The 25890-nt window shown below is 47.3% G+C and overlaps 1 protein-coding gene across 3 annotated transcripts in view; it reads left to right on the top strand.

The window, feature by feature from the left end:
- Nucleotides 1-884: 884 nt before the first annotated feature.
- Nucleotides 885-25890, top strand: part of TUB (TUB bipartite transcription factor) — a 63302-nt gene continuing 38296 nt past the window's right edge. For all 3 annotated transcript variants that reach the window (XM_072725701.1, XM_072725702.1, XM_072725699.1), the window contains exons 1-2: nt 885-1336; nt 1842-1889. In XM_072725701.1, coding sequence (XP_072581802.1) covers nt 1269-1336; nt 1842-1889 — 116 coding nt within the window. In that variant the 5' untranslated portion in view covers nt 885-1268. The remainder of the gene's footprint in view (nt 1337-1841; nt 1890-25890) is intronic.

Raw genomic sequence — 25890 nt, 5'->3', positions numbered from 1 at the left:
TCCTGATGCCATATCCGGGTAACAAGGGTACCAACCGTACCAGGGATGTGGACCTCGGGAAGGGAGTTGACAGATGCCTGCTGGCTGACATCAAAAGGGCTTCATGATAGCCTGCCTGGGCAGGAAAGGTGGACAGGAACAAGCAGGAGGCTATGCTGGCACCTTGGGAGCCCAGTGTGTCACTCACAGAGACCGAATAGATAAGATAAATGCTCAGACTCACAGGAAGTCCCTAAGCTGCATACTTCAGTGTGAGCTGCTGTGAGGGACACTCAGGGGGATGTGTCCAGAGAGCAGGTGGATGGAGGGTTCCGAAGATTAGGAGAGAGGAGTGGGCCCACGATGCAGGCGTGGTTGTTCTTGGCTTGTGGGAGGTGGGAACGTCTGGGTGGCTTGATTGAGCATCCAACTCTTGATTTCGGCTCAGGTCATGATCTCAGGTTGTGAGGCTGAGCCCCACATCAGGCTCTGCACTGGGTGAAGAGCCTGCTTGGGATTCTCCGTCTCCCTCTGCCCTTCCCATCCCATGTGTGCTTGCGCTCTCTCTCTCTCATTTTCTCTCAAAATAGCGGGGGTGGGGGGTTGTGGGAGGTGAAGCCCTGTGAGGGGGAAGATCACTCAGGTGCCCTTTAGAAGGAGTGGGAGAACAAGAGGCTGAGGACACAGACAAGGAAATCCTAGACCCGCGTCAGTCTCTCAACGACCCCATGTGGGCGTCCACTGGCACAGAGCCTGCTACCAACATGGACAGACCACAGAGCAGCAGGGAGTGTGTTTTCTGGCTGTGGCTCCTCCAGAGGGGGCTTTGTGCTCAGTGCACCTGGCCCTGCTGGGGTTGCTATAGTAACCACAGATGCAGGCATACAGGGTCTCTGTGTTCCCGTGGAAACGAGCAGTTGGGTGTCCCTGAGTGGCATGGCCACTGAGGCCTTGGGGACTCAGTCTGGTCCTGAAGGGTTTGGGAGGGGGACCATGACCAGCAGAGAGGGTTTCTGTGTCCTAGTGAATCTGTGGTGGCAGTTGTTAGTGTGACAGTTGCCGTGGTAACAGAGGGAGCCACCCAGGTGGCTTGTGGCAGCTTCGGTCAGGAGCTGAGGAGTATAACTGCAACAGGCTCCAGGTCTTTGTGTGCAGCCTGAAGCAGCACCAGCCTCCAGACTCACCCCAGCCTTTGGCTGCCATGGAGGGCAGGACCCTCTGCTTTCTTCCGGGGTTTGCACCCTTTTGCCGAGACAGGGGTTTTGTTCCCAGGAGGCACTCCCCAGCCCATGGGATCTCAGCATTCAAAGCGACACAGGAAGCCTGGGCCCCTGAAACGGGGCCACCGAAGAGATCGGTAAGCATTCGGCACCCCTGCCTTTAGCCCAAGGACCTCACCCTTGGGTCCCCCCCACCCACCCACCCTCACAGACCTCACCCCTTCCCCATCACTACATGGGGTCCCACAGCCCTCCCATAGCCTCAGGTTCTAGACAGGTGAACAGGGAGGCTCTGTTCCTCCACCTGCCCCAGATTGGAGGGGTTCCCTCTACATGGGAGCAAGGCCTCTGCCCGTGGCAGCTCCGCACTCCTGCCCTCTGTCTCTTCTGGTGGGCTCCTCTTCCCAGTCTCCACCTGGCCCCCTGCTTCGTCCCAGCTCTGCTTATTACTGTCCTCATCCTGGGCTGTCTGCTTGCTGTCCCAGGGCCCCTCCATCCTGATCCCATTGGATTCCCAACTGAAGTGGCCAAGACCCAGGCCCTGAGAGAGGCCCTGACTGACCATGGTCTGGCTAGGCAAGGGGTAGGAATGAAGGAGTCAGGTGACAAGGGCGTGGAGTCACCCCTTCTTTTCCCCCTCAGGAGAACAACCAGGAGGAAGTACTGGAAGGAAGGAAGGGAGATCGCTCGGTGAGCTGCCAGGGGAGGGGGAGTGCTGTCTGGGAGAGGGCTGTTCGCAGGAGCCTGCAGGGAGGTGGAGGGGAGGACATGAGTGAGCAACTCAGTGGCCATGAACCCCATATGTGCTGGGGGTGTGTGAAGTGGGTCCAGGGGAGGGGTGACCCCAGGCAAAGGCTGTACTTGCTGTGGCTCCTGTGGCCTTGGTTTGTTCCTCTTAGATCCTTTGGTGGTCCTTCTGCCCTACTCCAGCCAGGTGGTGCTGCCAAGAGTCCCCAGAGTCCCGGGCTCTGCCCCCCAGCCTGACACGAAACTCTTAGCCAGGCCTTTCCCAGAGAGGAGGGTCCTCAAGCTGTGACCCAGGACCAGTGAAAGAATTCCTTCCCACTGGCCACATACCCAGACCCACACGCTACCTGTACCAGGCTGGCAACCCAGGCCTGTCTTCTGCAGTCAAAAGCGGCTGATGTCAGAGGCCCTAGGATGTGTCACTGGCCCAAAGGATGGACAGAAACAGCTGCCTTGTGAAGGAGAGGGCTCAATCCTGGGTACAGATGAGGCAATATGATGGGATCCCTTCACCAGCTGCCCCATGGGGTGCTGAAGGTGCCTGGTGCCTGAGGAATCTGCCTGCCCTCCATGGACCAGGCCAGAGAAATACGGGGGCATCTGGAGCTCTTATGGATGTTGGTCCTTAGTCTCAGATGGAGTTTGTGATCAACGTGCCCTAAAAGGGAAGCTCTGGGGAGAGCTATGGGTCACTGGTATGGGTCCTGTGTTCCCCTTTTCAACACAGAGCCTCAAAAGGCTCACAGGTTGACTTTTTAGCCTAAAGAAAATCTCATAAAGAGAAAGATGGGGGGCATGGAGGTGCCACTTGAGCTTACTTCAGAGGCTCTCAGGAAGGAGGAGGAGGAGGGGTACAAGGAGTGAACCCCAAGGGGATGACTCTGCATATGACTCTCATGCAGGTTGAAGACTTCTCTGCTCATTGATCTTTTGCAGCTTGTGCATTTTGGGCGCTATGAGCTGATGAGCTTCTCCTTCCTACAGCCATGGCCCATAGACCATCGAGGCTGCAAGAGTCCTTGAGCTCTCATTGCCCTTGTTTTACAGGCAAACTGAGGCCTTGGGGCAGGGTCACACTGCAAGTTCATGGCAGAGTCAGGACTAGAACCCAGGCCCCCTACTCAAGGCTCTTTCTCTGCACTGCAGGCCAGGGCGCCAGCCTCGCTGTATGGGAGTGTGTGATCTTTAGGTTATGACCTTGCTTTATGTGAATGGAGGCTCTGGTCACACTGTGACTGTACATCTACAGCTCCTGGGCCTCCTAGGTTTCTGGGATGACCCATTTCTGGGATCTGGTGCCTCTTACACGGGACTCTCACCACCACTCTGGCTCTTCCATGTTTAAAGGTTTGCCAGTATCCCTTAAAAATTGTGTAATTCAAGATGGTGCCAACGATCATGACGTTTCACCTGTAGCCAATCCTGTAAGGGCACACAAGGCTGTAATTAGGTGGACAAAGGAGGCAAGGAGCCAGGCAGCCTCAGGGATGAAGGCTGACTTATAAGGATATATCTCTGCAGGTTGGGAATAGTCATAATTAATGGCAAAGTTAGATGATCCAGCCATGCAGGGACTCAGACACAGCAAGAGAATCTTGTCACAGTGTTTTTATCCTAAGTTCTACCATCATACCAGGAGCTTCCATGTCTATGAAGACAGCTCCTCCAAATTCTGGTTTCCGAGTTACTTGCTGTCTTCAGCTCACTGACTGTCACCTCTACTTGGGCAACCCATTACCATGATGTTGTCATCATTTGAAACCATTCCACCTCTGAAGTTTTAATCTCCATGTACCTCCTATGTCTCTGTCTCCCTCGCCTCCACCGTATCTGTTCATAGAGACCTTCAGGCTCCTGCCTCTTTTTGCCCTCACCCTGCATCAACTCTTATTCCCCTCCAATCTAGATGCTACTTGAACTGCTCACCATTCACCACCTGGCCCCTTAGCCTCCCACTCCACCTGTAGAACATGATAACTGCCTTCTCCAGTCCTGGCTAATTATAGGGCTGAGATGGGGGGGTGGGAATCCCTTCATGAATTGACACTCATCCAGCTTCATGGTCCATGGCCTCAACTGTGCCCCCAACAATGGCCAGCAGTCCTGTTGCCTATGTCTACTCCAACCCCTGCACCCTTGCCCAGCTGTTTCAGAGCTCTCACATACCCCTCTGCATTTCCATCACCACAGCTTCCCCACTCACTCCTAGCAGACTTTCTCTTTGAAAAGTAAAGGAAACTTGTCAGGAGGTAATTTCTTTAACGTCAGGAGGTAATTTCTTTAACCTCTGCCCTGGGCTCCAAACTGACCTGCATCCATGCGCATCCATGTCTCATACCCATCTATGCCTCTCACCACCATTATTACACTGAGAGATAGGTGTAGCTCTTCCAGTTAGCCTCTCCACCAGATATCTGGTAACCTTCCCCTTGACCCCTGCCCGAGTACCTCCTCTGTTGCTCATTCCTTGTACCCTGTGTCTTCATCGTCTCCACTTTCCTGGCTCCTTCCATTGTAACCCAGTTAAGAAACAAACCAAAATATCTTGATTTTACCACCTCTGATTCTACTCTTCTCAGCCAAGCCTGTTGAAATCAAAATTCGTGTTTATTATCTCATCTCTTCAATTCCTGCTCAGTCCACTGACTTCTGTTCCCAGTATCCACCGGTGCTCCTCATGCCCATGTCTCCATTGATTCTTTCTATAAATCCTGCTGCAGCCTGTGAGGCCCTAGTTTATCTCAGCAGCATTTCATGTAGCTAAGCATTAGTCTGCCTTTTGAAGCACTCTTCCTCTGAGTTCTATGGCCTCACACTCTTGCCTTTCTGCTTCCTATTCTGATAGTTATTTCTCTGTTTGCTTCTTGAGAGTTTTTTCTCTTCACCCTGGCAGTGTTGAAGTGGCCCAGCATTCTGTCCTGATCTCTTTTCTCCCTTACACTTGTTTCTGCTGATCAAACTGATTGCCTTGGCTTCAGCTTCCATCTCTAAGCTGATGACTACAGCTGCTGCCTAGGCATTTCTCTTTCATTTCATTTTTTTTCTTGTCAGGTCTGTCACCTTTTGCATCATGTATTTTGAAGCTCTGTTCTTAGGTGCATAAACATTTAAGGCTGTTGTCTCCTCTCAAGAAGTGAACCCATTCATTTATATGAAATGTTCTTTATCTCTGGTAATATTTCTGATTGGTCTGTGTAATCACTCTGGCTTTCTGTTGATTAGTGTTTGCATGACATATCTTTTTCTATCCTTGTACTTTTAATCTCTCTGACTTTATATTTCAAAAGGGTTTCTTTTAGATACCATGTCATTGTGTCATTTTTATCCAACCTGACAAATTTGACTTTTTAACAGGAGTGTTTAGACCATTTACATATAATGTTATTATCAATATGGTTGAATTTAAAACTACCATCTTGCCATTGGTATTCTATTTGTCCTACTTGCTCTTTGTTCCTTTGTCTTCTTTTTTTTTCCTTTCTTTTAGATTGGGTGCTTTTTAATGAGTTTTGTTTTATCTCCATTCTTAGCTCATTAGTAGTAATTCTTTTTTTGTTAGTTTTTATTAGTGGTTGCTCTAGAGTTTACATTATACATCTTTAACCTTAAGATAATGTTATACATACATGAATTACTAAGAACCTTACAACAGTATACTTTATTCCTCTTTCCTTTCTTTTGAAGTATTGTCATGCGTTTTGCTTTTAGCTATGATATAAACCCAACAATACATTATTATTTTTAAAAATTTTAAACAACCAATTATCTCTTTTTTTTTTAAAATAACATCTTTCTTGGGATGTAATTCATATAGTATACAATTAATCCATATATATTGTACAGGTCAATGGGTTTTAGGTTGTGCAACCATCACTACAATCAGTCTTAGAACATTTTCATTGTCTCCCCCCACCACCTTGAAAAAAAGCTGCAAGCCTGAAAAAAGCTGCAGTCACTCCCCTTTCTTCTACCCACCCCCAGGCCTAGGCAACTGCTATTTTCTCTACAGATTTGCCAATCGTGGACATTTCATATGAATGAAATCATATAATATGTGATCTTTTGTGACTGACTTCTTTCCTTAGCAGAAGGTTTTCAAAGTTCATCTATGTTGCTGTATTCTCAATAGTTCATTTCTTTTCATTGCCAAATAATATTCCATTGTATGGACATACACATTTTGTTTATCCATTCATCAATTGATGAGTATTTATCTTCACCTTTTCGCTGTTATAAATGATGCTACTGTGAAAATTTTGTGGACACGTTTCGTTTCTCTTGAAAATGAAACCTAGGAGTAGAACTTTTGGGAATCTAATGTTCAGCATCTTGAGGAATAGTCAGACTGCTTTCCAAAGTGGCTGCACCATTTCACATTCCCACCAGCAATGTATGAGGTTTCTAATTTCTCTACATCCTTGCCAATAAATGTTTTATTTGTGGCTTTTATTATAGCTATCCTAGTGAGTGTGAAGTGGTATCTCATTGTGGTTCTGACTTCTATTTCCCTGATGACTAATAATGACAAATGATGTGCCTATAAGCCATTTGTATATCTTTGGAAAAGTGTCTATTTGGATCCTTTGTCCATTTTTATAATGGGTTGTCTTTTTATTACTGAGTTGTAACCATTTGTTAGGTATTCTAGATACAAGTCCGTTATCAGATAATGATTTGCTAATGTTTTATCAAATTCTGTGGCTTTTCACTTTCTCGATGTCCTTTGCAACACAAAAATTTTAAATTTTGATGAAGTCTAACTTACTTATTTTTTTCTTTTGTTGCTTAGGCTTTGATGTCATATCTAAGAAATCATTGCTTAATCCAAGGTCACAAAGATTTATGCCTACATTTTCTTCTAAGAGTTTTATAGTTGTAGCACTTACATTTTGGTCTTTGATTCATTTTGAGTTAGTTTTTGTATAGAGTGTGAGGTAGAGGGTGCCAAGTCCTTCTCACTTTAGATATTCAGTTGTCCCAGTGCACCATTTGCTGAAAAAAACTTCTTTCTTCTATCACATGGGCTTGGCATGCTTGCCAAAAATCGATTGTTTTATAATGTGAGTTTATTCCTGGAGTCTTAATTTGCTGCCTTGATTTATATGTCTGTCCTTATACCAGTGCCGCACTATCTTGATTATAGTAGCTTTGTTGTGCGTTTTTGAAGTCGGGAAATGAGAGCTCTCCAAATTTGTTCTTTTTATTTTTTTTTTAAGATTTTATTTATTTATTCATGAGAGACAGAGAGAAAGAGAGAGACAGAGAGACAGAGACACAGGCAGAGGGAGAAGCAGACTCCATGCAGGGAGCCTGATGTGGGACTCCATCCCGGGACTCCAGGATCACACTCCAGGCCAAAGGTAGGCACTAAACTGCTGAGCCACCCAGGGATCTCAAATTTATTCTTTTTAAAGATTGTTTTGTCTCTGCGGGGTCCCTTGAATTTCCATAGGATTTTAGGATCAGCTTGTCAATTTCTGCAGAGAAACCAGTTGGGAAAAAAAAAAGGGGTGGGGGGCATCCCTGGGTGGCTCAGCGGTTTCGCGCCTGCCTTTGGCCCAGGGCGCGATCCTGGAGTCCCGGGATGGAGTACCGGGATCGAGTCCCGCGTTGGGCTCCCAGCATGGAGCCTGCTTCTCCCTCTGCCTGTGTCTCTGCTTCTCTCTCTCTCTCTCTCTCTCTCTCTCTCTATCATAAATAAATAAAAATAAATCTTAAAAAAAAAAAAAGAAAAGAAACCAGTTGGTATCCTGATGCAGATTGTGTTTAATCTGTAGATAAATTTGGGAGTATTGTCATCTTAAAAATATTTAAACATAGAATGCCTTTTTATTTATTTGGGTAGTCTTTCATTTCTTTCAAAGAAGTTTGTAGTTTCCATTGTAAAGTCTTGCACTTCTTTTAAAAAATTTGTTCCTAAGTATTTTACTCTTTTTGATGCATTTATAAATTGTTTTCTTAATTTCATTTTTTGGATTGTTCACTGCGGGTGTAAAGAATTATAACTAACCTTGTGTCCTGTAAGCTTGTGGAACTTGTTTATTAGCTCTAATAGGTTTTGGGGGTAGATACCTTAGATATTCTTTATAAAAAATTAAGTCATCTATGAATACAGATAGTTTTACTTCTTCCTTTTTAATCTGGATGCCTTTTATTTCATTGTCTTGCCTAATCATCTTGGCTAGAACCTCCAGTTTGATGTTGAACAGATTTGTCAAGAGCGAGGATCCTTGTCTTGAACTTAGGGGTGGGTAATGCATTCAGTCTTTCACTATTAAGTATGATTTCAAGGCAGCCTGGGTGGCTCAGAGGTTTAGCGCTGCCTTCAGCCCAGGGCTTGATCCTGGAGACCTGGGATCAAGTCCCATGTCGGGCTCTCTGCATGGAGCCTGCTTCTCCCCTTGCCTGTGTCTCTGCTTCTCTCTGTGTCTCTCATGAATAAATAAATTATATAATAATAAGTATGATTTCAGTTTTTGGTTTTTCACAGGTGCCCCTTACCAGGTTGAGGAAATGCCCTTCTATTCCTAGTTTGTTAAATGATTTTATCATGAAGAGGTATTGAATTTTTTCATCTACTACACAATGATGTAGACTTTGTCCTTTCTTCAACTGATGCTGTATATCATATTAAGACTAATTTTTAGATAAGGCAACTTTGCATCCCTGGAATAACTCCTACTTGGTCAAGATATATTATTCTTTTGTATATATTTCTGAATTAACTTTTGTGGGTTTTTGGTTCTTTGTGGTGTTTTTTATTTTTTTTTTTTTTAAGTTTTATTAGAGAGAGCATGCACAAGCTGCAAGGAGAGGCAGAGGGAGAGGGAGAAGCAGACTCTCCCCGAGCAGGGAGCCAAAGGTGGGGCTCAATCCCAGGACCCGGAGATCATGACCGGAGCCAAAGGAAGCAGCCCAACGGAATGAGCCACCCAGATGCCCCTTTTTGTGTGTTTTTTTTTTAGTGAGAAAAAAAAATTTCATAGGCACCTACATAGTTACCATTTCCAATCCTCTTCGTATGTATATGCAAATTATCCTGTAGCATCATTTTCTTTTTTCCTTGAAGGACTTATTTTAACATTCCTTACAGTGCCGATCTGCTGGTGATGCATTCTCTCAGATTTTTTTTTCAAGATTTTATTTATTTATTCATTAAAGACACATGAAGAAAGGCAGAGACATAGGCAGAGGGAGAAGCAGGCTTCTCGTGGGGAGCCCGATGTGGGTCTTGATCCCATGACCCTAGGATCACCACCTGAGCCGAAGGCAGATGTTCGACCACTGAGCCACTCAGGTGCCCCGCATTCTCTCAGATTTTATTTGTGTTTTACAGTCTTTATGATGCTTTCATTTTTGAAATATACTTTGACCAGAAATAGAATTAAAATGGACTAGGCTTGTTTCCCCCAAGTACTATAAAGATGTTGCTGCACTGTCTTCAGTTTAGTGTTGTTTCATGAGATGTGTGTTGCCTTTCTTTTCTTTGTTCCTGTTTGCAGTGTGTCTTCCCTTCCCCTTTTCTGGCTGCTTTTAAGATTTTTTTCTTTATCAGTGGTTTTCAACAATTTGATTATGAGGTATCTCGGTGTTGTTTTCTGTTTCTTCTGCTTGATGTAGTTTTCTTTATATTTCTTCTGCTTTATATTTCATCTTTGAAGTTGTTGAAACTATGGGTTTATAATTTTCATCCAATTTGAAAAGATTTGGGGCATTATTTCTTCCAATATTTTTTTTTTTTTTGCGTCCCCTCCCCAGGTCCTTTTCTCTCCCCGGAATTCCAATTACATGTATGTTGGACAACATGGTACTGTTCCACAGTTCACTGACAGCTTTTTCCTTCTGTCCTTTTTTCCTGAGTTTTATTTTGGAATATTTCTATTGCTGTGTCTTTGAGTTCATAACCTTTTCTGGGGTATCTAGTTCTACGCAGTGTTATCTTTTGTTTTCAGCTTTGTATTTTTCAACTCGAAGTTTGATTTGAGTCTTAGCTGCATCTTCCATTTCTCTCCTCATTGTAGCCCTATTTTTTTCTGCCTTCTTTCCTATGTGGAATATGTATATAACATCTCTTTTCCCATTCTGGTTTCTGCTACTGTTACCAACTTGGTCATCTCATCTCTTGGTATTCTCCTCGTGACTGGTTTTTCTTCTCATTATGTGTTTGATCCTCCTGCTTTTTTGCATGCCTGGTAATTTTTGATTAAAGGATGGATGCTGTGAATTTGACATTTTTGGGTGCTGGACTTTGTTTTATTCCTTTAAGGAGTGTTGCACTTGGATGCCTGCGTGGCTCAGCGGTTGAGCATCTGCCTTTGGCTTAGGTCCTGACCCTGGGGTCCTGGGATCGAGTCCTGCATCAGGCTCTCTGCAGAGAGCCTGCATCTCCTCTGCCTATGTCCCTGCCTCTCTCTGTGTGTCTCTCATGAATAAGTAAATAAAATCTGGGGGGAAAAAAGTAGCGTTTAGCTTTGTTCTGACACAGTCAGAGATTATTTAGAATTTGGATCCTTTTTGAGGTTTTCTTTTAATCTTTGTTGGGGTAGGTCCAGAGCAGCCTTTAGCCAAGGACTAATTTAACCTCACCACCAAAGCAGTACTCTTGTGAGGACTCCATCTGATGTCCTGTGTATTAGGAGGTCTTTATACTCTGATAGGAACACAAAGTATTCCCAGCCTTCCATGAGTTTCTGGAATTCTTCTCCCTAGGCCTCTCTGGGAATTTGTTACCTAGCCTTACACAGTCTCTTTATATGCAGGTCAGCCACTCAGCCGAAAACTTGATCTCTTTCCCATCTGCACCCATCCTGCAAACTCAGGCTCTGTCTTCCGTTTTAGGACTGTACCTGTGGTTCCTTCCATATCTTCACCTGGTAAACTCCCTATCATCCTCAGAACTTAGTGCCACCTCTGCCAGGAAGCCTACTCAGTCATCCTCAGTCACACTCTATGCTAAAAGTGCTAAACTCTATCATAAGTCTTAGTCAACTTTATATCTAATCATGGGTTATATCTAAATGTGCTAGTTGGCTATGACTCTAAGGGTAAGGACCTGTCTTGCTTGGCTCATACCCTTAGTGGAGGGCCCTGCATAGAGTAGGTGCTCCATACAAGTGCAGTGAATGAATGAAAACTGGGTATGGAGGCATGGCTGGTGGAAACAAGGAGACCCAAGGCCAGCTGCCTTCCAATGACTTGGATGTCTCCAGGGCTCTCGGGCCCAGAGCAGAGGGGCTTAGTGCAGCAGAGCCTTCCTTCCAGAGGTGGACAATACTGGACTTGAGGGTTTATACTATCTCTTTGCTCTGCTGTGTAGGGGCTAGACTTATGTGGGCTTTCCAGTGGCTACATTTATACCTGCTTCAGAGAGAGCTCTGTGACATCATCCCCGCAAGTGTGAGCTAAGCTTCATGGAGAGCCTTAGGGAGACTAGACTTTTGGTTCCTCTGCAGAGCGTTCTCCTGCATGCTGGTCATAAACTGTGCCACAAGAAGCTTGATGTGTCACAGGAAATTCTTATTGGAGGCGATTTTTAGAACAGAGTGTGATGAAAGGCCTTGATGACTGGGATGTGCTGCCATAAAATGTAACTACCAGGAAAGGTTCCACTTGCTCAGCCACTTAAAAAAAAAAGTATATAGTTTACTGTGATTCAGTTATATGCTCCATGAAGGCAGGGGCCATGTCTATCTCTTTTGTTGCTGTGTCCTCAGCTGGCAGTGTATACAGTAAGCACTCATAAATAACTGTTGAAGGGATAACAAGAGCTGAAGTTTACTGAGGACTCACAGCACACCAAGATGGTTCTAAGCCATTTACACGTGTCGTGTGTTAACTCCTACGATAGTAACAACCTCCTTCCAAGGTGGATAATATTATCATTCTCATTTTGCAAATGAAAAAACACTGGGACATGGAGTGGATAAGTAAGTTCTCCAAGGTCAAGATATCACATAAGCAGTAAGGCAAGTTTTCAAAGATCGTACTCTTAACTTCTGTTGATTGAATGAATGAATGAATTTTGATTTATAGCATCTGCAAAAGGAGACTGTGATGGATAAAAGTATATTTCCTAAAACCATCATTAAAACATCAGATTTTCCATAACTTGGGCTATTCATACTCAATACATTTCTCTATACTATATATATATGTCTGAACTGTTGCAGCTTCAGCTCCCCTTCGGTGTGTGTGTGTGTGTGTGTGTGTGTATACAGTTATGTGTATATAGTTGTGTATATAACTATATACACAACTATATAGTTGTGTATATAGTTATATAGTTATATATAACATATAACATTATATAGTTATATGTAATATTAAACATACATATGTAGTAATGCTATAAGTATTGAATATTTCATAATCCTCACACATAGCATATATCATTACTATTAACATTGTGCTGTTACTACATGCCAGGCTTTATATTAAGTATTTTACATACATTATCTTCTTTCATATTGGTAATTTTCTGAAATAGGTGTCAGAATTCCCGTGAGACAGCTAAGGCTCAGAGAGGTTAAGCCCAAGGTCATGGAGCTTATGACAGAGCAGGACTTGAGCCCTTGTCTATTTAACTCCATGTCTGTGATCCTAAGGGCTTTGCTATACCCCTGTCCTGTAGTCTGGCTCAAGCTGGGCTACCTTGGGCTTTCCAAGCTTTCTCTCTCTCCCAGGGAGCCCCCAGATCCTAGGGCATAGTCCTCATTTCCCATCCCTACCAAGGAGGACTGTGGGTGCCCATGCAGGCTTTCCCAGCTCCTGTCCAGTAGGGGGAGCTGAAGCTGCAACAGTTCAGACACTGTGGTGTCGTAGTCCCAGTATTTTAGAGCTTGAAGGATGCCATATTGGAGCCCATCCTAGACCAGCTGAATCCCAGTCTCTGGGAGCGGGGCCTCTGATTGGAATTTTTAAATAGCTACCCCGTTGACTCTGGTGTTGGACAGATTTAGAAACCTTCTTGTCCAGGCCAACTTCACACCATTTTTAGAAGTATGGTGGCATCATGGGATGTGAACACATATTGTAAAATAACATTAAAATATTTTTTAAAACATTCTAGTAAATTTGGAATACATGAAACAATATAAGGAAGAAAAATAAGAGTACCTATAATCTTCAACACCTAGAGATAACTCCTGTTAACTTTTTGATTTATTTCTATCTTTTAACCTTTTTAAAGATTTTATTTATTTATTCATAGAGACACAGAGAGAGAGAGGCAGAGACACAGGCAGAGGGAGAAGCAGGCTCCACGCAGGGAGCCCGATGCGGGACTCGATCCCAGGACTCCAGGATCACACCCTGAGCAGAAGGCAGATGCTCAACCACTGAGCCACCCAGGCGTCCCTATCTATTAACTTTTTGAAGTAATATAGAATATATAAAAGCACAGATCGGGGCACCTGACTGGCTCAGTCAGTGGAACACACAACTCTTAATCTCAGGGTCATGAGTTTGAGCCCCATGTGGAGCCTAGAGTTTACTTAAAATGAAAAATAAATTTTTTTAAAAAGCACAGATTTTTAGAGCACAGCTTATAATGTATTTTCACAACTGAATACAGTCATGTTAACAAAACCAAGACTAAGAAACAGAATGTTGCCAGCACCCTAGAAGCTCCCTTTGAGCCTCTTCTGTTAACTGCCCCCTCCCAAAGCAGTTATCATGACTCCTAACATCATCGATTAATTTTGCTCGTGTTGAGGTTTTATATAAGTGGAATAATGAATTATTTGAGTGCGTCTTATGTTGCTCAGTATTATATTTGGGAGATCTACCTGTGTTAGGTATATAGTTACACTGTAGTTCACTTATTGCTACTGTATAGAATTTAATTGTGTGACTATAGCACAATTTATATATCCATCCTACTGTTGATGGCATTTTGAAATTTTAAAGCATTTAGCGATTGTGAGCACGTGCTATTAGGAATAGACTTGTCCGTGTCCTTTGGTGCACACGTGTGTGCCTTTCCATGGGGCATGTACCCAGGAGCACAATTGCTGAGTTTTATGTTCAGCTTTAGTACATGCTACCAGAGTTTTCCAAAGTGGTTCTACCAATACCATTTCACCAGCAGTACCTAAGGCTGGTTTTAATCTTTTATTTGTACATCCACCCTGGTAACCCCTAGTTCATTAATAGAGAAAAAGAAAGAAAACAAGGTAAACCGTAAAGCAAAAATGCCCAGGTGAAGTCATATGCCATTTTCCCTTTCAGTAAAGTTTGTCATCTTAAAAGTCAATTCTATCTACCTAGACTTTAAAGAAAGTATATGCTCTGCTGCTGTTCTTCTGTCTCTTAGCTCTTTCTTCCTATGCTTTTCTCACCCATTTAATTTTTACTTGTTCCATCAATAGCACTGATATTTTGGGGAAGGATGCGTTTTTAGGAACTTTGCATGAATAGTCTTCAAAGGAAGGCTGCTGTTACAGAGGAGAAGCTTCAACTCAGGGTCAGGAAGGAAGCCTCAGGTAGCTCGTGCCCAGAGCTTATCACTGGCGCTGTGCTGCTGGGAACGGTAGGGAGCTGCTGCACAGAGTAGAGTGGAGTTGTGAGCTCTGCAGAGTAGATGCCAAAAGTAAGGTTGTTTTGTGTTGTTACTTCAGAAAATTGTTCATTAGGAAAAAAATGGGTTTCAGGGGCGCCTGGGTGACTCACTTGGTTAAGTGTCTGACTCTTGATCTCAGCTCAGGTCTTGATCTCAGGGTTGTGAGTTCGAGCCCTTATTGGGCTCCATGCTGGGTGTGGAGCCTACTTAAAACAAAAATGGGTTTCAATTCTCATAAGGTACTATTTTGGAAAAAGATCTCTTTGAGTGTTATCTGGAAAAATGTACAGTATGAATTTGTTCACAGGTGGCAATGACATACGTTAGTGCATGCCTACCTCAACGAAGTTGTGTGGCTGTTTTGTTGTCTAAATTTTTCATGGAGCATTTTACGTATCATTAAACATTGTTAGATGAATATTGTTTTAATGGCTATATATCACGGTTTTTTTATGGACTTATTGGAATTTGTTTAACCATTTTCCTATTTGGGTCATTTCAGTAATTTCAGAATCCTTCACAATGAACGTCTTTGTACATAAATTTCTATACTCACCTGACAACTTCCTTAAAATAGCTTCAGAGAAGTGAAATTCTTGGCTCAAAAAGAATGCCTCAAAGATATCCATTAAAGGTCTTTGGTGCGTTCCCAGGATCACATTTCCTTTCAGAAAGACTGCCTATAAGGACACACCGCCCCCCCACCCCCCTCACACACTGCCTCCCTCAGTGCTGTTTGCCACTTTTGCATTCAATTCCATTCACAGCATCTCTTGCCACACAGGAGACTATTGTTTTTAACCTAATAAAATCTGTATGGCTTCTGGATTTAAGAACATCCTTAGGAAACCTCCTACACACAATTAGAAAAATATCCTCCAACATTTTCTACTTGAAGTCTTCTTGTTTTGTTTTGCTTTGTATAAAAAGTCTTTAATCCATCTGTTACGTGTTCTTGTGTGTGACATGAGGGAGGGATATAACTTTTGCCCCCCAGGTGGATAGCAAGTTGACCTGGAAAACATTTACTAAACAATGCAATGTTTCTTCAGCATTTTGTGAGGCCGTCTTTGTCATAACCCAATTTCTTGTGCAAATGTGGGTGTGTTTCTACATGGCATCGGTCTGTTGGTCAGTCCTGAGCCAGTGCCACTGTTCTGATTATTTCAGGTTCATAGTACAATCTCATAGCTAATGCAGCAAGTCCTTATTCTTTTTCTCTTACCACATTTTCTTGGTTATCTTGGAGAATTATTTTTCCAGATGCATTTTGGAATAAATGTGTCCCGCTGAAAACAAATAAATCCTACTGCGCTTGTGATTAGAATGTTATCGAATCTGTAAATTCATTCAACAAAATTACAGTACCGTACGGGAACAGAGGGGGCGTCTCTTTATCGTAGCTGTTTGCATAGGTAAGATTTCTAGTTTGTTTTATTAGCGTTTTAGTGTTTTCATGTCTGTCTGGGATGCTTCTGTGAGGTTTTCCAGGATCTGTTCTTTCTCCTCTTGCTTTTGTGAGTAAGATCTCTTGTTGTTATCTTTTTAACTAGATGTTTCTGATATGTTGGAAGATTATTTAGAGTCTGTGTGTCAGAGCTGACAGGGCTAGAGTGTAGCCGCGCCCTCACTGAGCCCCGGGGACACCCACACCAAGGATGTGTCATGGCCAAGCCAAGTGTGGAGCCCAGACCTAGAGGCCCAGGCTTTGTCCCCGGGAGACTCCCCAAGCTAAACAGAGGGAAGGACTGGTAACTCATCAATCAAGGACCCAAGTGCTGTTGCCATGGAAACCTGGAAGCAGTGTTTTCTGGGAGGACCAGAATGAGGAGTCCAGAGAGAACATGCTGCACTAGGGTGGGGCCCATCTAGGATGGCCTGTCTCTAGGCCCTGTGTGTGTGTGTGTGTGTGTGTGTGTGTGTGAGAGAGAGAGAGAGAGAGAGAGAGACAGAGACAGAGACAGAGTCAGAGTGCAAGCGTGTGCGCAAGAGCGAGAACAATCACACACTTTCTAAAGAGGAAGGTGCCCACCCCACTACCATCCTTTCAGGCCTGGTCCATTACTCCAGATCATTGCTGGGTGGTTCTGTAAGAAGGGGCAATGTGCCACTGAGATGGCTTCCCTGTGTCTATCAGGGCTGCTCTCAGGGTGAACTGGAATTGCTCTGGACAGAAGTGCTGGCATCTACCTGTCATGGGCCTTGGAGCCCAGCTGGCATCTGCTGGACTCTGGCTCCTTCTCCCTCAGATGATGAGGTGGTCCAGGAGAGAGACCCTCAGCCCAGCCACATGGACAGTGGGGTTGACGGGAGCAGACACAGACCCCTCACCCCAGGACTCATCTCTGCTGCTGATGGGCCAGGAGGCAGGGACAGAACAAGAGTATAGGATGGTGGCCAGGGAGACTGGATGGCTCCTAACCTCCAGATGGAGCTAGAAGTTGGGACAGCAAAAAACAGGATGTGCCTCTGCCACAGTCTCAGTCTGGCATGATACAGAAAGGGGTCATGCCCTGGGGTTCTGAGAGTATCTGTGGGGTTTGTAATTCGGAGCCTTGAGTTCCCTGTTTGCCTTCCTACCAGCTGCTCTCCACCAGGACCCTGTGCCTCTTGCCTTCTGGTCCCTTCCACAAGCCCAGGAGAACTTGAGCTGAGCATTTACTGCACCCTGAACAAGGCCCACATATCCCCATAGAGGTCTCCTGTTGCTGAGTGTGAGAGGAACTTCCAGAAGCAGGGCGGCTTCTTTGTTTGAGAGTGGGGATTCTGGGGAAAGCAGCAATGGGGTGGACTGCTGGGCCCCCCCCCACCATGGTGCCTGAGGTTGGGCCTACAGGAAACCAGGGCATTTAGCCAGCAGGTCATGTCCCATTCCTCCTCCCCACCCCACCTCCCGGTCCTCTTATTTCCCCCTGGATCTCAGACCAGAACCTGACCTCCAGGGAAGCAAGCTGTCACCCCAGGGAAGCTCACTCCAGCTCTCCCAACTCCTGCTGCCTGGATCCTCCTCATGATCCTTGATCAGGGAGTAGGTTTAGGGGCCGGCAGAGGGGTCTTCTGTCTTGGAACATGGGGGTAATATGGGAATGTGTTGAGTGTGAGAGCTCAGTGTATGGGGTGGCATGTGTGGATGCCTGTGTGATACATGAGTGAAGAGAGAAAGAGAGGTAGGTGGCGGTATATACGTATGCATGGCGTGTATGTATGTTTGTGGAAGGCAGGAACTCTGTGTGGTATGTCTGGAGTGATGGGAGCCATGTGCTGGGTAGGGTAAGGTGTCCGCTGATGTGTGAAATGCCTTGAATTGAAGGGTGATAGGTACTTGGTGGGGGACGTGCATGTTTGAAGTATGTAAAGGAGTTTCAAGTACACATGCATGTGTGAATATGTGTGGTGGTTTGGGTGGGTGAGTGTGAGATGCAGTTGGAAGCAAATATGTTAGTGGAGTGTCTGGGGTAATATATGGGAGGGAGCTGTGTACATGTGAACTTGTCTGTGCCTGCTAGAGGAGGGGCTGATATGTTAGTGTATGTGGGTTCAAAACATGTGCATGGTATGTCTGAGGTGCTGTGTGTATTTGGGGGAAGTGATGCAAACGAACTGATGCATGAGTGTACGGAGTATGTTGCAGAAGGGACATGTGGGCATAATCCTCCCTATACCTTGAGAGTTGGTGGGCATGATTTTCCCCCTAAAAGTTGAAGAACCTGAGGCTCATAGAGGGGACCCCAACTCTGGCAGCCCACAACCTAGACTCTAGAGGGCAGGGGGATAGAATTGGCCCGCTGGTGGCTCAGTGGATTAAAGCAGGTCGTGTTCAGTTCTTCTGGGTTCCTGGACTGAAGCTGGTCCGCATGGTCTCAGGGGCAGTAAAGAAAAGCTTTAGTGAGCCAGTTGTTAAATATAGCTGCTATTAGGAATTAAACTCTAGGGCAGCCCCAGGTGGCTCAGCGGTTTAGCACTGCCTTCGGCCCAGGGTGATCCTGGAGACCCAGGATCGAGTCCCACGTCAGGCTCCCTGCATGGAGCCTGCTTCTCCCTCTGCCTGTGTCTGTGCCTCGCTCTATCTCTGTGTCTCTCATGAATAAATAAAATCTTAAAAAATAAATAAAAATGATTTTTCAAAAAAGGAATTAAACTCTATAAACTTAAATTTATTTTTTAAAATTTTAAGATTTTATTTACTGGAGAGAGAGAGAGAGAGACAGAGAGAACATGAGCTTGGTGGGGAGGCAGAGAAGAGGGAGAAGCAGGCTCCTTGATGAGCAGGGGGCCTGATGTGGGGCTCAGGGTCCTGGGATCAGGACCATCTGCAGATGCTGAACTGGCTGAACCACCCAGAGACCCCTTAAATAAATTTAAAACAAAGGTAATAAATACACAAAACTCACTCACTTTTTTTTTTTTTTAAACTACATTTGACTACGTCTGTGTTCTTGAGGTGTTTCATGTCTGTTGTATCCGTGCGGTAGAAATACTCTTTCCAGCTCCATGTTGTGTCACAAAACTGGCCAGAGAGGGTGTATTTATTCTGCCCTAGTCAGGAAATGCTACAAATCAAGACTTGATTTATTTTGTTAATTGTTTAGACAATAGTCGTATAGCTAAACTTCAAAGCTGGTCATGTCTGTGGCTGCTGTGTTGTGTTCACTTGTGTTGAGTGCAGCTCTCTAGCACAAAATATTGAAGAACTATTCTCCCAGTATGCAAAAGCTGTTAACCAAGTCAGCAGAGAAGTCACTCAGCTCACTAATGAATGAGTGAAGCTCTGACATACTTTCCTTGTTTTGCTTTCATCTTAAATGAAAATATCAACAAACGCTCAAGTTGGAACTACACTCATTTGTCATTGCAACCGTAGGTGGGCTCCAGATAAACAGGCAAAAATCAATGAACACATTGATTGCTGGGACAGTTAATGGGCTATGTGGTATTTTTATTTGTAAATTATGTGCTATCCATTCTTCAGATTAGTAAAATTTATAATAAACCTGCATATGTATGACTGCAAACATTATTTGGAGAGCCGGGTATGAAGCATCACTGTTTCTTTCTTTCTTTTTTTTTTTTTTTTTAAGATTTTTATTTATTTATTCATGAGAGACAGAGAGAGACTATCAGAGACACAGGCAGAGGGAGAAGCAGGCTCCATGCAGGGAGCCTGATATGGGACTCGATCCTGGGACTCCAGGATCACGCCCTCAGCCAAAGGCAGACGCTCAACCACTGAGCCATCCAGGTGTCCTAGCATCACTGTTTCAAGCTCTCACTAGGCCCTAGTTACCCACAACTCCCGAAAGGTCTCCTTTATCCTGCAGGAGAGGAGGCAAAGGAGGGCAGGTACAACTTAGAGGCATGGGAGCAGCTTCTCAGATTTCCAGAAAAGCTGTGGCTTGTTACCCCAGCTCAGCTGCGACTTCCTCCCTGTCCTGGGCCAGGTGTGCAGGGCTCACCCTTCTCTGGGCCTGGTGCTAGGGATTCATGGGTAGGGGAAGATGTGCTCACTGCCTGCATGGAACTCGTGGCCCAGAGGAGGAGACACCCAGTGACAGCCAGTCAATCCCTGGAGAGTGTGGGGCAGGTAGGAGATGCTTTGCCCAGCTGGAGAAGGAGGCAGGATGGGACAGAGACTTGGAATGGATGTGTTCCATCTGGAGCAGTCATCCTTGGCATTGAGTGTGCAGCCTCTTTGGGATCTCTGTTAAAAATGCAGTGACTCTCTCCAGGCAGGGCAGTGCCCGGGAGTCTGCAGTATGCTAGGGGATGGGGAAGCAGGTGGCCCTCAGGCCACAGTTGGAGAAACACTGTTCCATCGAGATGAGAAAGATAATGAAGTTGCGTTGGGAGGTCAGGGCGGCTGGAGCAGAGTTGGGCCAGCCTGGTGGGTGGGCAAAGAGGAGCAGGTGGCGGAGGAAGGCGGCTCACATGGCCTCGCAGCCCTGGCGAAGGGGGTTGCATTCTATCCTGTGGAATGAGGGGCTGTCGAAGGATCCTTGTCAGCGGACAGATGATAGGTTCAGATTGACTTTAGAAAGTGTGTGCCCTTGGAGAGGGCAGGACAGCACAGAGGAGCCAGGAAGAGGCTGGAGACACAGGGCCTCTAAAGCCAGACAGAGGTGGGGACAAAGGGAGGGGCCCAGAGAGGGGGCTGCAGGTCCAATAAACTGGGCTAGGAGGAAGGGGAAGTAGGGTGGATCTGGGCCTCTGGGCTAGTGACAGAGTGCATGGCGGGGCTGTAATGTTGCCAGAAACAGGAAGAAGAGCAGATCTGGAGTGAGAAACATTCTGGTTTAGACCTGGAGGAGGAGCCCAGAAGCCTTAGGAACTCAGGGGAGCCACCAGGAAGTAGATTTGGGAGCCCCTGCTGATAGGTGGGGGAGCTGTGGGGTGGACAGGTCACCTGGGAGAGCACAGAATGAGAAGCGTCTCAAACAGCTGTCCAGATTTGGTCTCAAAGGGCCAGGAACTCAGGTCTGTCTTGGTCTCATTTCTGGAAGGGGGCCCCAGTTGCCAGGTCCCTGCATGCAGGAGAGCCAGAGAGTGGGCTGGAGAGGGTCGAAGGAGTTCAGAACCACGGGCAGGCGGCGGGCTGCCTTTAGTGAAGAGCTGGAAGCCACGGTGGTTAGGAGTCATGGGGCCCCGTTTCTAGCTCCAGTCCTGGCTCTGCTACCAACTTGCTGTGTGACCTTTGACAGATCACTACTCACTCTGGGCCCCCGCTTCTTCATCTGCAAAAGAGAAGGTTGGACCAGACCAGTGACTTTGAATTGACATTTAGAGTCCCAGGGTCACCCAGAAGTACCCATGGGGATGTGCTAGGCAGGGAGGGGTGCAGCCAAGGGTAGGGTCCTCCAGCCCCTGCCCCACCCACAGCTTCATCCCAGCTGCTTGCTTGCTTTCTGTGTTGGCTGCCGGGCTAAAAACCCCTGGGTCAGAGGATGCCAAGTCTGTGAAGCCTTGTCAGCAGAGACACTGATGGAGACGGAAGAGTAATAAGACACAGTGAGGAAGCCAAGTGCCCTCCTGCAGACTCTCGTGGGCCTCAGTGCTCCTTGCCCATGTAGCTGAGTCCAGGGCAGACCCACAGTCACAGAGGACCCAGCTCTGCCTGCTTGTAGAGGATTTCAGTGGTTGTCACTGGTGGGTTCTGTGTGACACGTCCGTGCTTCACTGCTCCCCGGGCACATGCAGTGTGAGGCTGGCTGTAAGCAGCGAGTCAGCCTCACTCCCTTGACGTTCTCTGCCTGCGGTCTCTACAGAGACAAAGCAAAGGGTCTCAGAACAGGACATGAAACACATCAGTGTCTCAGTGATGATGCCCTCTGTGTGCCGGAGGCCTTGGCAGGGTCGCACCCTGGCTGCCCTCCAGCCCCACCAGGCTTCCGCCAAACATCCCTGACAGCCAGGCACTGTCCACATGCTAGAGGCACGGCTGCGTCTGGACCAGAAAGAGGAGGCCCCGAGGTGGGAGCAGGCCTCCAGAGTGAAAACGGGACCTTTAGGCTTGGGTGACTTCACATCTGCAGGAAGCCCATGTCTGGTTCTCCTCCCTCTGGGTGGGACCTCGGAGCTGTGGGAGGACAGCCTTGGGGGGTGGGCAGCCCGCTCTGCCATCCTGCCTCCTGCGATGAACTCACAGGGGCCACAGATCCCATGACCACTTCGGCCCAAACTCATGTCCCACCATATATGACCCTCCCTTTACTCGGAAGGTGGCTCTGCCCCTGCCCCTACCCCCATAAGGGATCCAGTTCCCTCAAACCAGGGCACATGGGATCCCAAATCCCAGGTTTGAAGTGTGCCTTTGGGGATCCCTAGGGTCTCTTGTGCCTTAGGAACAGTTTGGAGAAAGATCTCAGCAGAAGGGGCTCCCACCCTGTCCTCTCCCCAGTATCCTATATGGGCTCAGAAAGTTTCTCCAAGGCTCCTGAGAGGAGCCCCCTCCAGGAGTCCCTCCCCTGTCCCCTCATGTGCTCTGGGTTCCCCAGGACCGCAGAGGCCACATGGATGGTTCTCACTTGGCAGGGTGTTTGCATGGGGGCAGGGGTGACGACTCTCGGTGTTTCCTGACAACAGGCTGGGGGACTCAAGCACCAATGTGAAGCTGAAGAGTGTCGTGGAGACAGGGGGCGGTGACACCGAGTCTGCCCAGGCCATGCCCGTGGCCGGGGTGTGGCCCTGGGCCTGGGGAGGGTCGCTGTTTGAGAGGAGGACGCAGCTTTATAAAATGACTCCGTAAGTATGGCCTGGGCAGGCGGGCCCACAGGCCCCCACTGCTCCCCCCGGGACGCGGGCACAGACCAGGAGCACCTGCAGCAGGCCACCCTGCAGCGGGCAGTGGGGGACCCCAGAGAGCTGGGAGGCTACCAGTGTCAGGGAAACACAGGTGCTTGGGCCCAGGCAGAGCCTCTGGGCCTCTGGGGAATGAGGGACCTGTGCTCTTAGGGGCCTGTGGCAGACCCTCCCTGATATTCTAGACCACCAGGCTGGGGTCTTCCCTTGAGCACTGTGTGTGTGTGTTTGTGTGTGTGTGCACGCACAATGAGGGGCTGTGGTCTCTGCCATGATTACTGACTTCATTGGCCCAAATTAAGAACTCTGTGAACTCAGGAGCTCAGGAATGCAGACCCGTGTCTTCTTCCTTGGGCATCAGTGTCTCTAGAAAAGTGATTTGTCTCATGTGAACCTCTGGGGAGATTTTAAAAATACATATTCCCAGGCCCGACCAGCAAAGAGTCTGGGATGGGGCCCAGGATTCTCTTTTTTTAAAACCCCCTCATGATTTAGATAGATAGTTTAGCTGGGTGAGAAAAAAACCCTCGTGATTTCAATAGACAGTTTAGCTGGGTGAGAACAGCATTGCTGTAGGGGGACGCCTATCCCGGGCCAGTCTTATCGTAGGCGTGTGGAGGGCCAGAGGCCCCTGCCTGCAGTACCACCATTAGGCACTCATGCCTTGACCCTTCCAAATGGTTCTGACCATCCGGAATCTCATGCAAGGGGAAGACCCAATGTGCTCTGGGGCATGAGAGGAGAAAGGATGGTGAACCGGGTGGGCCCTTGAGGGAGAGACTCCAGAGGGAGAGGGATGCAGGCCTAGAAGCCTAAGGAGGAAGGGCCCTTGCACATCCCGGTGTATGGAATCCATGCACAGGCCTGTGGCTGAGTGTGAGACAGCAGGAGCCACCCCCACCCCCACACTACCCTGTCCAGCCCCATGGGTGAGCCTGGCTTTTCTGTACACACGTCATGAGGAAGGAGAATAGGGGTCAGAGAGCGGACTTCTTGGAAGGCAGGCATGCCAAGGGTATTTGTTGATGGAGTTGCTTTTTAACATTTTTGATGTATTTTTAAAGAAGGATCCACTTAATTTAAAATGACCCTGAAGGCCCTCATCATTACCACACAGGCTACTGATTTAACTGACCTGAAGTGACTGCGTGGGCCTTTATGCGATGCAGCTGGAGTCTGAGCTGGCCCAAGCCAGTTCCTTTCCAGTCCGGCTGGGCGCCCCTTCCCTCTGCCTCCTGGCTGTGGAGCATCCGCGGTGCTTGCTCGACCCAGTTCGCTGCATCAGTCCCCAAGTGCTGAACCTTTGGGCTCTTTCCAATTCCTTGCTATTATAAATATCACTGCTATGAATATCTCTGTACAAATTACTTTCTTAGTGTTTTACTGGGAAGCATTCCCCAAGTGGAATTACTAAGTCAAAGGGCATGAGCAATTTTATAGCTCTTGTCACATCTTACTAGATGGTTCTTCAGAAATGTTGAACCTGTTTACCACGACACCAATTATGTACGGCTGTCCCTACAGCCCTCCAAGAGTAAGGTCCATTGTTTTTCTTTATTTGGAGCTGCATGATTTTGTTTTGACTTTTCCCATTGCCATGTTGGTCAGGAGTGGTGCTCTAAAGTTGTTTGCAGCGTGAGTTACTGTAATGACTGCTGAGGCTGAGTGTCCTCTGAAGGACCCCAAGAACCTGATGGGCATCATTTGCCCCATGAGGATTATGGTGGGGTCAGCTCTGAGTCAGAGGGCTGGGCCAGCGCCAGGAAACAGAGTTTGGGTACTGTCAGCATCCTCAGTCCCTAGCCCCCGCAGTAGGCCAGCATGCATCTGGGGCCACTGTCCCAAATGCTCTGATCCTGAGTGCACTTTGGAAGCAGAGGCACTTATCCAGGGGAGAAGGCTGAAATGAAGGGGAGAGGGAAACCCTGTGGCTCCTCACTCCTCCCTGGCCTGGCACACTCTGCTGGGGGACTCCACAGCCACCTGCTCAGCTGTGGCCTTCTGGGCACACAGATTAGCCATGCTGTGCTTGTGGCTGTGGACATTGAGGGAACCCAGATTTGAGGCTTTGTAGTACACTTTAGCTGTTGTCTTGATCCTGAAGATCATTAGGGTTGCTGCACCAAGAGTTTGCCCATTGCCTGTCAAACCAGGGCTTTGACTAGAGGCCAGCTGGGTCAGACCAGGAGTGTTTATTGAAGTCTGGGCCCTTGTGTCTTCCTGGGGTCCAAGCATGGGGAGTTTGGAACAAGAAGGGTGTTAGGGAACATTGCCTCAAGTCAGGACCCAACACAGTGGCCTGCAGATCATGCAGAGAGGGGCCAGCAATGCAGTCAGGGACTCGAGGCAAGTGGTTCAGGGACATGGTACCCAGTCGTGAAACCTGGCTGCCACGGCTGTTGCAGGCAGGGCTCTGATCTCAGAACAGACCGGCCAGATGAGGGAGGAGAGTGCAAGCAGACGTGGCTGGTGGGCAAGGGGGAACCAGCAGAGCAGGAGCAGGCTGAGGTAACAGGGCCAAAGGACTCGGAAAATTTGAGAATGGAGAGGCAGATATGGACATTCTAGGGTGTTCTGGGCAGGATGGAGCAGTTTGTACAACCAAAGGGATTTAGACTTTCTGTACCAAGAGCCTCTCCGTGTGGAAGCAGGCTGCTGGGGCAGGGGTGGGTCAGTATGTGGTGCAGACAGAAGGGCTCAGCCTCTTGGAGGCGAATTGGCAGAAGGGGATCAGGGGATCTACATTCCAGCCCAACAGCTGCATTTGGCCAGGGCTCGTGTGTGTGCGGAGGGCAAGCCCAGACCGAGGGCATCAGGCTGAAGGTGAAGCATGCATGTTGTTCGGTAGCGGGGAGCTCCTATGGACCCACCTAGGTCCCCCAGGCTTCAAGCAGGCAGCAGATCCCCTTTCCCTCACATTCCTGGCCTGCTGCTCACGGGGCCAGCTTGGGAGGGGCTGGTGCAGGAGGAGGAGGAGGAGGAGGACGGAGGAGACAGGGTAGATGCCCGAGGACCCCCAAACGGCAACTAGAGAGAGTTGAGAAGTGGCTTGGTGCAGCAGAAGCATGGGCTTGACATTCACACGACCTGGTC

The sequence above is a fragment of the Vulpes vulpes genome, chromosome 11 (genome assembly GCF_048418805.1).
Source record: "Vulpes vulpes isolate BD-2025 chromosome 11, VulVul3, whole genome shotgun sequence".
In the NCBI taxonomy this organism is placed as follows: Eukaryota; Metazoa; Chordata; class Mammalia; order Carnivora; family Canidae; genus Vulpes; species Vulpes vulpes.
The sequence above is the reverse complement of the archived record's forward strand: the minus strand, read 5'-3'. Positions and strand labels throughout refer to the sequence as shown.